We start from the raw sequence: 12,452 nt of genomic DNA on the forward strand, positions 1-12,452 counted from the left end.
ACGTATGCATCGAGCCTGCACGAGTGCGTGCATGTTTGATTGCCTGGCCGTCCTCCCCAGCCGAGCAGGTGGTTGTGCGATGCGTGGCTGCTTTATATGCATACGGCGTCCTCCTCCACACTCATTGTGTGGGCCGGCTGTCATCTGATTGAGGGGCGGGACCATAATCACCTAGCCGTGTGCCAGTCATTACTGAACCATTCAGGCAGACAATGTCCAGCACATCTGCTCCTTTCCACACACTGACCACACACATCAATAACCAGGCGCACCGGCGACAATGTGCCAGATATTTTACAATTAACATGTCCTAAACCTGACTTTGGCCACAGACAAAATTCAGCCTTTTTTATTTTCGATTACGTAGTTGTGATCATACTTTTACATTCTCCCGGCACGACACAGAGAAAATGTTCTTCTGAGAAGGCGCAAAAGTGGCGTCTAGTTTTGGTGTCAAACCAGCGGTTTACGCATGCAAGGAGACCAGATGAGTCCTCCTTTGTCTTAGGACCTGTAAAATAGCAAATCAAGCGACCTTAATCCCAGTAACACCACACAGATCTCACTAAATACTGTCTAATGATTTCTACACATGGATCTTTTGTCTTGCGTCTTGCTGTGCATTCCATCCGCTGAATCTGACAATCTCACTCCCTCCGTCTCCCTAGAAGAAGTAAATACAGCAAAGCCAAGCAGGACTCAGACGAGGAGAAGCACCTCCACCAAGGTAAGCCACGCATGGGACGACTGCTGCACCTCATGGAAACACGACAGCGCTGTGAAGTGCGTTAATACTACGCCCCGAGGGCCAAATTGAGAAGTGCTCTCAGAGTGTATATATGTATAACAAAGTAAATTGTTCACATAACTCACGCTCATTTTTAATGGCCTCCAACCACTTCATCGCGGGGTCATTAGTGAGGCCTGATGCCTTTTGCTGCCGACAAAATCTAAAGTGTTAATGAACTCCATGTTGGCCGAAACGGTTCTGAATGAGAGCTGAACAGAGAGTGTGGAAAGGGAGAGCAGGGAGAGAAGGGATACAAGGAGAAGAGGAGAAGCGGTGTTTAGTAGTCGCCTCCAGCCCGCTGGAAATACGCAACAGATGGAGACTTCCAGAAGGAATTCATTATCGTCTTTTTTCTATTCCCTTTCCTTTGTCCTTCCAGGAGTGAGGATCTACGTGGACCCCTTCACCTACGAGGACCCCAACCAGGCTGTCCGCGAGTTTGCAAAGGAAATCGACGCCTCATGCATCAAGATTGAGAAAGTCATCGGCATAGGTGAGTGTCCCTTCGTCTTCCTCCTCTTCGTCGTCGGTCGTGCGTGACACTGACGACTCGTAACCCAAGATAACTCACAGTGATCACCCTTTTTCTCTCTTTTTCGCGGAACCAACATGACACACACACACATACACACACACATACAGCATCAGTATTTGAGCGATTAATGCACGCACACGGCTTCATGGGCATGCGTGGTGCCTTCAACAGAATGTAACCTGTTGGTTTTGTTTTTTTTACTGGGATGATAACATTTACTGTGTCTCCCCCGGAGAGGAGGGATCGGGTGAGGAATAACAGTGGAGGCTAAATACATTGTCCCTGCTATTTCTGTGGCCTGGGTAAAGTCATCCAATGACAAAATAATACAGAAACAGAATCAATATCAATTCCCCCAGGCCGCCGTTCCCGCCCCCCCACTGACACACACACATACGCACACACACACACACACACACACACACACACACACACACACACACACACACACACACACACACACACACACACACACACACACACACACACACACACACACACACACACACACACACACACACTCAAATACACACAAATACACCCATACACACACTCAAAAACACACACAAACGCACACAAACTCTACCACCCTTTGCTCCATATTTTCTGCTCTGCTGGAGAAGAAGGAATCATGGATTAGAGGCGCTGATCAATGATTAAAGCATATCTCTCTCCACACACATACACACACACACACACACATACAAGCACACACACGCACGCCACACACATATATACCAGCTACATGCACACTCAAATATTTAAGATTATAGCAGCACATGCACTAACACATGCTTTCAAGTGCACTGAAAGCAGACATCCGGAAAAATTGACGCCAGCACACACACAAACACACACACAAACCCCCTCTGATCAATGGGACAGGATCCCTGTATCTAGGATTTTGTGTGTTCGTAGTGGAATATGATTCCATCAACGCAGACAGTTCAACCGTGTGTTGCCCTCCCTCCCGCCGTGCGTTGCAGGCGAGTTTGGCGAGGTGTGCAGTGGCCGCCTGAAGATGCCGGGTAAGAGAGAGATTTGTGTGGCCATCAAGACCCTGAAGGCGGGCTACACCGACAAGCAGAGGCGGGACTTCCTGTCTGAAGCCAGCATCATGGGCCAGTTTGACCATCCCAACATCATTCACCTCGAGGGCGTTGTCACAAAATGTAAGTGGGCCACCCACCGTGGATTTGTTGTGTGTGTGTGTGTGTGTGTGTGTTGGTTTATGTGGGTGTTTTAGTATGCGTGTGTTTGTGTGTACATCCAACATTGATTGAATTTGAGATAGATTTGGTGCACCAGGAAGTTTCAATAATGTGCAGCCAAACATGCACTGCCACCAGGGCTGTCCTGCTGTGAGAATTGGCCTCTGATGCAGTTGTTATGAGGTGTCTGTGTGTGTGTGTGTGTGGGTGTGTGTGTGTGTGTGTGGGGGGGGGATCCGGGACATCCGACCCTGGGTCGGTCCAGGTGGGTCTTGTCCAGATGGCAGAGGGGTCCACTGGTCAGGAGTCAGGAGCAATGTAGGCAGATAGAGGAAGCAACAGAGGGTGGGAAGTAAACAGCAATTTGTGTGTCGATGGGTGTGTGTTACTGTCTGTCTGTGTGTGTATCTTTGTGTGTGCGTGTGTGTGTGTGTGTGTGTGTGTGTGTGTGTGTGTGTGTGTGTGTGTGTGTGTGTGTGTGTGTGTGTGTGTGTGTGTGTGTGTGTGTGTGGAGAACGGTGTGGGGTGGGGGGCTAATGGGTCCTGAAGCGGGGGCCTGTGTCGAAGTGCTAGGCTCATTAATCATGGTGTCAGCTGTAAATGTGTTTGGGGTTAGGGAGCGATACCCTATCCCCTCTCTATCTGCCACAGAACACCAGCCAGACCACCCCACCGCCACCCCCCCCATCTCCCCAACGCACACACTTCCCTGCTTCTTATTCTCTTCCTCTGCCCTGGGCAATCTAGACAACCCCCCCCCCCCCCCACACACACACACACACACACATACCATGGTCCCTTTGTTTCACACCTTCCTTCCAGACCGTTTCAGACCTCGTGTTCTTAACAAGAACATGTTCCACGCACGTGTTTTAAGCATTTTGTGTATTTTAATCCACAAATGTTAGTGGAAAGGGGTAATTCACACATTGTGTGTGAGGGTGTGTGGTGGTTTGTGTGTGTACATGTATGGTTGTGTGTGTGTGTGTGTGTGTGTGTGTGTGTGTGTGTGGTGTGTGTGGTGTGTGTGTGTGTGTGTGTGTGTGTGTGTGTGTGTGTGTGTGTGTGTGTGTGTGTGTGTGTTTGTGTTTTTACATGTTGCATGTTACATTGCTGGTTGCTACATATGGGTCTCTTGTATGGTGGTTCAGACTAAGACTGATGAAGTGTTTTAAGACGTGGTGACAGAAACAGCCCAGGCGCTCTATAGGCTGGCCCAAGTTAGCAGAGAGAGAGAGAGAGAGAGAGAGAGAGAGAGAGAGAGAGAGAGAGAGAGGGAGAGAGAGATAGGGTACGATGGAGCGATGGAAAAAAGGATCCCAACAGGTCAAACCATGAGAAGATAATTCCTTGATGGAGAACAACAACCATGTGTGGTGACAAAGGGAGGAGAGCGAGAGAAGTAGTTAAATAAAATAGAAATGACAGAGATAAGAAAGGAGAAGGAGGGAGAGCCAATGATGGAAGGAGACCGGCTCAAACGAGAAAGGCATCAAGGATTGGAAAATATTGCACAAACACACACCCCCACATACACGAAACACACAAACAAACTCACACTTGATGTGAGGGTCGGACCAATTAGTCTTTCACACTTGAGTGTGTTAGTGGAATCTATTAAAATTCGATTATTTGAATTGCACTTTTTTCCCTTCGTCTCCCCATTACAATTAAGTCAGAAGAGATTTTCAATCCTGGCTCAGTTCGCCTGCTGCATGTCCAACAGAGCCAATTAGGCCTTATTAATTATTGAGAGACTCTAAATAGCCACTAAATTCATAACAGTGCTATAATACCTCACAGACCACGTTTTTTGTCAGACATTCAGAGTATTTATCTTTCTCCTGCGTCACAGTGTAATTTAAGTGCAGAGCCTCTACCCCTTTTAAATTAAAAGTAAAAAAAAAAACAGAGGGACATTATCATAAATTCATGTTTGGACCTTTGTTCGCTGTAAAACACTAATACTGAAAACCCATTTGTTGAATGAAGGGGGGGAGACCATAACGCTCCTACCCCCCCCCCCCCCCCCCCCCCCCCGCCCCCATCAGTAGCTATGTGGTTGGCAGGTGATCACTAGCCAATGGGGCACTTGCCCTGAGTTCATTGCCAAAAGCAGCAGGGAGTATTCAGCAAACAAGGAATTAGCATGCAAATAGCCCAGGAGGAAGAGGGCGGGGCTGGGAATGGGAGAGCTTTGGTGTTACAGGTCAGAAGCTCCTCAGACTTGATTGGGGAGCTGTCAATCATCCATAGCCCCGGGAAGAGGCAACGAACAAAGAGGGAACAAAGATGGCTGAGAAAACAGGGGGCCCTGCCCGCCGAAACCTGAACACCACTTCCTCAACTCGGGGATCCCTGAGACCCCGGGATGAAAGCCTTGCCACTCAGGAGGCGGGCCAAGCGGTTGAGTGACAGTGTCCTGGCACAAGTGGGATTGGCCGCAGTGGAGTGGTTGAACTTCACACTGCAGAGCTGCGCTGCCAAAGGCCGTGCTCGCTGACACCGTGTGTACACTGGCACCGCGAGCAACAACGGAAAAATACTCCTGTCCAATCCTTTTCATTCAGGTTTCATTGAAGGAAAACCCAGAACCTCCCAACATAGCATTCTACCTCTTATTTTAGTGTGTCCATTAAAATGAAGTTAAATGTTATAATGTCGTGCTCTTAGGTATGAGCTTAGCTTGGCTTAGCTGGTGGCTGGTGAATAGCTGGCGTAGCACCATCTTGCCCAAAGCTGCATGCCCAAAAACACAGAACAAAACCACAAACCTCCCCTCCCCCTTTCTTTTATTTTCTCTCAGACCCCTTGCCTCATCCCCAGAGGCGGGGACAGACACCCAACAGGGAATGTCCATCCACACACACACGCACACACACACACAGAAGCTCACACACACAAACACACACAAACACATACACACACACAAAAACAGACACAGACACAAAGATAAAGAAACAGAAATTCCCATGAGACACATACCGTAGAGAGAGAGAGAGAGAGAGAGAGAGAGAGAGAGAGAGAGAGAGAGAGAGGCAGAGAGAGAGAGAGAGAGAGAGAGAGAGAGAGAGAGAGAGAGAGAGAGAGAGAGAGAGAGAGAGAGACAGAGAGAGAGAGAGACAGAGAGAGAGACGGGGTGAAGAGAGGGGTGAACGTGGCGCTGGGCCGGGTGAGAGAAGAGAGAGGCGCCTAGAAAGAAAGTGACAGATGTGGTGAGAAAAGTTGGCAGCGGAGAGATGGGCTGAGAGAGATAAAGGGACACTGAGTGAGCGTGATGGACATAAGTGGTGACTTAGCAGGATGCGTGGTGGGCCGGTGTGGGTGTTGGGTGTCGGCGTGTGTTTTTGTCTGAGGGATGAGACTTCTATTGTGGGGACAATACAAAGTAGACACGTCCAATGGCCCAATTTGCATACTGAAAGGACAGAAAGTCACGGTGCATGTGTGTGTGTGTCAGTGGTTTACGTGTGTGCGTGTGAGGCAAGTCTGTGTGTGAGTGGTGTTTTGTTTCAGTGAAGATGCCTCCCTCTGTACGGGGAGGGGTCTAGGGCAACCGTAACAGTGAGCTAATTAAATCACTACGACTACAGGACAGAGATGGATGGCCGAAAACACACACACGCACACACACACACATAAACACACCCCAACACACACAAGCATGCATGGATGGGCACGTACACACGCACACACACACACACACACACACACACACATATGTGCTTGGGCACGCGCACAATCATACATGCATGGGCGCACACCCACACAAAGGCACAAGAACACACACACATGCACCCACAGTTGAACGCACGCACACAATCACAAATTGGCACTCACACCCACACGCACACACACACACACACACACACACACACACACACACACACACACACACACACACACACACACACACACACACACACACACACACACACACACACACACACACACACACACACACACACACACACACACACACTGAGTTGTTCCCCTGAGGCTCCCCCATAGAGATGGGCTGTGATGTGCATCATTTACCTCCATAATCATCTGCCTTTCATTCTCTCTCCCTGCCCCTTCTCTACCTCTCTCTCCCTCTACCTCTCTCTCCCTCTCCCTCTAGGTAAGCCAGTAATGATAATCACAGAGTACATGGAGAATGGATCTCTGGATGCATTCCTGAGGGTCAGTCATGCATTCACTTTTCACACACGCGTTACAATTTCCTACTCAGTGTGTGTGTGTGCGTGTGTGTGTTTGTGTGTAGCGAGGCAATCCCGTCTTATCTCTGCATTGTTATCCTTCAAATGTAGCGTGTGGGGCACAATAGAATACAGGCATGAACTTGTTCAGTTACTGTTGCGTGACCTAAAGAGTGAGTATGTGTCACTCACACCATTAGATGTCTGCTTCACTTATTAGGATAATTAATAACGAACCCTACTTTTTTACCTTTTGTCATGTTGTCGGTTTCGAATCCAGTAAATCAGACACCACGTACGTGCATAGTATCCAAGCATTTACAGATTTTGGCGAAATCAAAGCACGGCAATTGTGCTATTCAGACCAGGTTCTGAGTACGGCCTTTGAAATCCTTACTAATGAGCGTTTCACATCCGCCCAAAAAACCTGGCAATGCCGGAAAACCCTTCATCATAGCACTCCGCCTCACCCAAACCCAAATCAAAGTACTGTTTAGGATTCAGACCCGCTCTTCCTCCGCACCTACCGGCCTTGGAACCGTCACAATCCGCTGGGACGCATGAAATGACCCCCCCCCCCCCCTGTGCCTCTGCAGAAGAACGACGGGCGCTTCACGGTGATCCAGCTGGTGGGCATCCTCCGCGGCATCGCCTCGGGCATGAAGTACCTGTCGGACATGAGCTACGTGCACCGCGACCTGGCCGCGCGCAACATCCTGGTCAACAGCAACCTGGTGTGCAAGGTGTCCGACTTCGGCATGTCCCGCGTGCTGGAGGACGACCCTGAGGCCGCCTACACCACCCGGGTGAGTGTGTGTGTGTGTGTGTGTGCGTGTGTGTGTGCGAGTGTGTGTGTATGTGTGTGCGCGTGTGTGTATTGTATATTTCGCTGAGGCTAGGGGGTGTATGTGCTGTGTTGGATTGTAATTATTTTACTAAGTTTTTCTTAAAATAAGAAACAAAAAATGGGATGTGTAGAATTAGTTCTCACTTATTATTGTGACTCTCACTAATCATGATCTGCCTGTCCATCACAGGGAGGGAAGATCCCCATTCGCTGGACAGCCCCGGAGGCCATCGCCTACAGGAAGTTCACGTCGGCCAGCGATGTGTGGAGCTACGGCATCGTCATGTGGGAAGTGATGTCGTACGGGGAGCGGCCATACTGGGACATGAGCAACCAGGATGTAAGTAAAGGCAAATAAAATCTAAACAGGATTATATAGACATACATTTATACAGTATATGATATGCAGTCAATGGTTCAATGTTGGATACTAACAATAGAATGCAAATACAAAAGCTTAATAGCATAGTTATGTTGCAGATCCACTTAAATCTCTCACTTAAAACTTAGATCAATTATGTTTCTCCTATTTATTTACTACCCTGGTTGTTTTTAAAACAGCTTTATACAAAAAATGGACTTGACCTTAAATGCCCCCCCCCCCCCCCCTGCCTCCTCCCCCCCAGGTGATCAAGGCGATCGACGAGGGCTACCGGCTGCCCCCGCCCATGGACTGCCCTGTGTCGCTGCACCAGCTCATGCTGGACTGCTGGCAGCGGGAGAGGGCCGACCGGCCCAAGTTCGGTCAGATCGTCAACATGCTGGACAAGCTGATCCGCAACCCCAACAGCCTGAAGAGGACCGGGGGGGACGCCACTGTCAGGTGAGACGGAGGGGGATAAAGAAACACACAGAACCACAACGACAACAACACAGGATAGGGGAAAAACCGACGCATTCAAACATAGATTAAACAAGGAGATACATTATTTGTTGGGAATAACATGCGCACACACACACATACAAAAACACACACGAGATGAGGATTGCACAGACACACACACACTGCAACACGCACATGCTGGTTTCAGCATTTACACTTCCCATTAGTTGCTCAGTGCTTTTAATGACACTTTGATTACAATGCAAACAGTTTGGCTAACGGTATCCCGGTGCCAACGGGGCCCGCGGTCGGCGGTGGCTCGGGGCCCGAGGAATGCTCGGCGGACTCCTGCAGAGCCCCGAGAGTTACGACCACGCGGCAGCGGCACCGGAGTTCAAAAACAAACATGACCTGAGTGCGCCGCCACCATTACCCTTAAGCAGAGCGACGTGTCGGGAACGACCCGCGTGTTTACAGACCGGCCCAGCGCCCGGGAGGAGTCTGTTTGACCGCTTTTATGAGGCGCGCACGCGTTGGTGTGTTTGAGGGCGTGCGGGGGGGCTCACACACAACTCAGCCAAGCTATTCGTTGTGAGGGAGGGGTAGAAAGAAAACGGAGCTTGTTTAATTAGTGCAGCTGAGGAGTAAAAAGCTGTAAAGCTTTACAGTTGGAGATGGAAGCCGGTGTGTGTGTGTGTGTGTGTGTGTGTGTGTGTGTGTGTGTGTGTGTGTGTGTGTGTGTGTGTGTGTGTGTGTGTGTGTGTGTGTGTGTGTGTGTGTGTGTGTGTGTGTGTGTGTGTGTGTGTGTGTGTGTGTGTGTGTAGGGTTTCAATTAAATCCTTTCCCTTCTCCTACTGTGGGGTGGAAATCACTTACAGGCGGTTTGACATTGTAGTCTCGCAGCTCCACTGACGTCCTTCGGAGGAAGAGAAAGGCAAACAAGGAACGTAAAGTGCTCGTGTGAAAGAGAAACAGAGAGGAGGGAAGAGTTATCTTTCCTCATTCACTCCCTCCACTCCCCCTCCCCTCCCCTCCCCAACCCCCGGGTAAAAGTTTAACGGCCGGCGGTCAGGGTCATGAAACACCAAAGCAACGGTGTTGTAAAGGGAAGGAAAAAAGCAGGGAGGGAAAAGGCTCGTCACTGGAGCGGACGCACAGCCTCCGTGGACGAGAGGGGAGCGGCGAATCAAACGGGTGCTCTGAGGTGAACTCTGACGTCTGCCGTTTCTCCGCACGCGCCAGACTCCACCGACCACATCCACCCCGGCTCGGCAGCGTTTCTGTTTGACTTGGGCGGGTTCCTCAGAGGACGGACACGTCTGAGGGGATTTGGGGGGAGCCGGGTCGGACTGTGTTTGCGAAAAAACATTCTAAGTCACGGGGGGGAGGGGGGGGGGAGTAGGACTGGGACGGGAAGAACGAAGCAGAACTAAACGGTCCACTTTTAATGTTTTCACTCAGACCCCACACCACCCTGCTGGAGCCCGGCAGCCCTGAGGTCACCTCCGTCCCCGACTCGGCCTCCGTGGAGGACTGGCTGCGGGCCATCGGCATGGAGAGGTACGGGGACAACTTCACCGCCGCCGGGTACACCAGCCCGGAGGCTGTGGTCCACATGACGCAGGAGTAAGTAGTGCTGGGCGATGGCGGGGGTGGGGGTGGGGGCGGGGGGGTTGCGGGGGGACGGGAGCGGGGTGTCGCTGGCGTGGTTGAAGGAGCGGGGGATTTGAATAATGTTTATGTGTGTGTGTATATTTAGCTCTCGAACCGCTCTGCAACGTTTTTCAATTTGGTATCCATTCATGCGTCTGTCTTTCCCATGTCGGCCCTCCCCGACTCTTGGTCCCAGTTGCCAAGCTGTAATGGTAATGTTTCCACTGAGCACTGGGTGGACTGGGTTCAAGTGATGGTTTTTGAGTGGATTTCCTTGTGTGGCAGTTGAAGTCGTTGAAAAGTTGACGAAAAGGCAGTAATAGATAAAAAAAGCTAAGAGTTGTTTATGTCGGCGGTCCACGCTTCCACTAACAAACGCTTCTGTGTTTTCCTCCTCTTAGAGAAATGGCTCGCATCGGCATCTCGTCAGCGGCGCACCAGAATAAGATCCTAACCAGTGTCCAGGGAATGCTGTCCCAAATGCAACAAATGCAAGGCAGGATGGTTCCCGTCTGAGAGGTCCGAGCGTCGCTCATGAAAAAAAAGGAAAAGATGGAGCAACTTTATTTCATAAGAAAAACCGAAAATACAGAAAAAATTATAAATATGAGAAAGAAAACTATGAAGAGATGGTTTACCTCATCCGTGCACTTTAAATTGGATCTGAACAAAAACAAAAAGAAGATGAAGAAGAAGAAATTGTGTAAATGGCACTTTTTGTAGACAAAGAACAAAAATATGATCTTTATTGCCCTTTTTTTCAACGGAGCGCAGGATATTTCTGTCTGCTGTGCTTGCGGCAGAGGGGCAAGGGAGGGAGGTGGGGGGTTTGATGGAAAAGACGGACACCCTGTCTTCCGAGAGGCCAATCTGGAGTGCCTTCAACGGTCCGGAAGGAATTCAGAGGGGGGGGAATATTTACCTTTTCTTCCTCCCAGGCAATAGTGTTGTTTTCTCTGAACCTTATGTGGAATAATCCGCTAAACTGATATTTTCTCAACATCCCCCCCCCCCCCGTAGCTGTGTTTGTTGTATTATAAATTGGTTCTGTGGGTTGTGTCGGGGCTCACTGGCTACCCCCAACGGCACTCCCTCTCTCTCTCTCTCTCTCTCCCTCTCTCTCTCTCTCTCTCTCTCTCTCTCTCTCTCTCTCTCTCTCTCTCTCTCTCTCTCTCTCTCTCTCTCCCTCTCTCTCTCTCTCTCTCTCTTTGGGTTGGAACTGTTTGATATCCGACAGACAAAATGGAGGATCCTTGCCCTCTGCATATAGACAATACCTCTGGCGGAGAGCGAGACGGGGGAGCTGAAGCAGTGAACGCGCGAGGGGATAAGCTTTTAGACAGCGCTGCACGAGAGGGGAAACCGGGGGGGGAAGGGGGGGGGGGGGGGGGGCTGGGGTTGCTCTGAAAATGAGTTCTGTACTCCCCCCCCCTAAACTCCTCCACCACACCCCCCACCCCACAAAACTGGTCTTGATTTTTTCCCCAGGACGGTGGATTTTTGTGGCCCTCAGGACATCGGCAAGAATGTCTCTGATCTTCCAGAGGTGCATTATCAAATCCCTCCCCCCCCCATCCCCCCTCCCTCCACCGTTGCCCGTAGCCCCCGACAACCACCTCCTCTCTATCTGCTCGATGTTTCACCTCAGTGACTTTACCTTCAGGATTCTAATGAGGATACTTCCATTCATCGGCCAATCGGTACACGCCGAGGGCGGGACGCGCGGCCATGTCCCGCCCCGGCCTTTTGACGGACGGCTGTGTGGTCCAGTCGACGTCGTCTGGGCTTTGTTAAAGCGGACCGGAAGCTTGAGAGATCTTTGGAGTTTACCGAGGATACTGGGATGTGATTAAAGACAACATGTTTAAGGATTTAAGCATCACCATCTTCATCATCATCTTCATCATCATCATCATACACATCCCTGGGCCAATCACGATGACCAACGGGATGTCTGCTGGATGGTATCCAATCCTCACCACGGTAGGAATCTATTCATGTATTTCTATATATTTTTCTTTATTTGATTCCTTTGTCCAATAGTTTGCTGCAGTCTTGTCAAAAGTCTTTGAATGATTATAATCATAATCATTATAAAATCACTGAAAAATGGACCTCACATGGGGTATAATATCATATTTGCCCTTAGAGGGTTGCACATTTCCACATAAGACACCATTAGAATATGCTGGCCTTTCTTCCTCTTCCACCCCCTTCCTCCCTCCCTCCCCCTCCCTCCCTCCCTCCCTCCCTCCCCCCTCCCTCCCATCTCCTCTTAGTCTCTCACCTTTGCTCCCTCTCTCCCTCACACACACATTATTCCCCCCTCCTCCTGTTCCCTCCTGCTTCCGCTGGGCGTGTGAGACCTCTGTGGGGGGGGGGGGGGGTGTG

General features: G+C 50.1%; 1 protein-coding gene across 1 annotated transcript in view; it reads left to right on the forward strand.

Annotated features, from left to right (window-relative positions):
- Positions 1-11,414, forward strand: part of LOC130405677 (ephrin type-A receptor 4-like) — a 50,500-nt gene extending 39,086 nt beyond the window's left edge. Inside the window, exons 6-14 of the mRNA XM_056610849.1 lie at positions 669-727; positions 1,170-1,283; positions 2,312-2,497; positions 6,660-6,721; positions 7,335-7,544; positions 7,776-7,925; positions 8,212-8,408; positions 9,870-10,034; positions 10,463-11,414. Of these exons, the coding sequence (XP_056466824.1) occupies positions 669-727; positions 1,170-1,283; positions 2,312-2,497; positions 6,660-6,721; positions 7,335-7,544; positions 7,776-7,925; positions 8,212-8,408; positions 9,870-10,034; positions 10,463-10,577 (1,258 nt within the window). The 3' untranslated portion in view covers positions 10,578-11,414. The remainder of the gene's footprint in view (positions 1-668; positions 728-1,169; positions 1,284-2,311; positions 2,498-6,659; positions 6,722-7,334; positions 7,545-7,775; positions 7,926-8,211; positions 8,409-9,869; positions 10,035-10,462) is intronic.
- The last annotated feature ends 1,038 nt before the right edge of the window (positions 11,415-12,452 follow it).

This window comes from Gadus chalcogrammus, chromosome 16 (genome assembly GCF_026213295.1).
Source record: "Gadus chalcogrammus isolate NIFS_2021 chromosome 16, NIFS_Gcha_1.0, whole genome shotgun sequence".
Lineage (NCBI taxonomy): Eukaryota > Metazoa > Chordata > Actinopteri > Gadiformes > Gadidae > Gadus > Gadus chalcogrammus.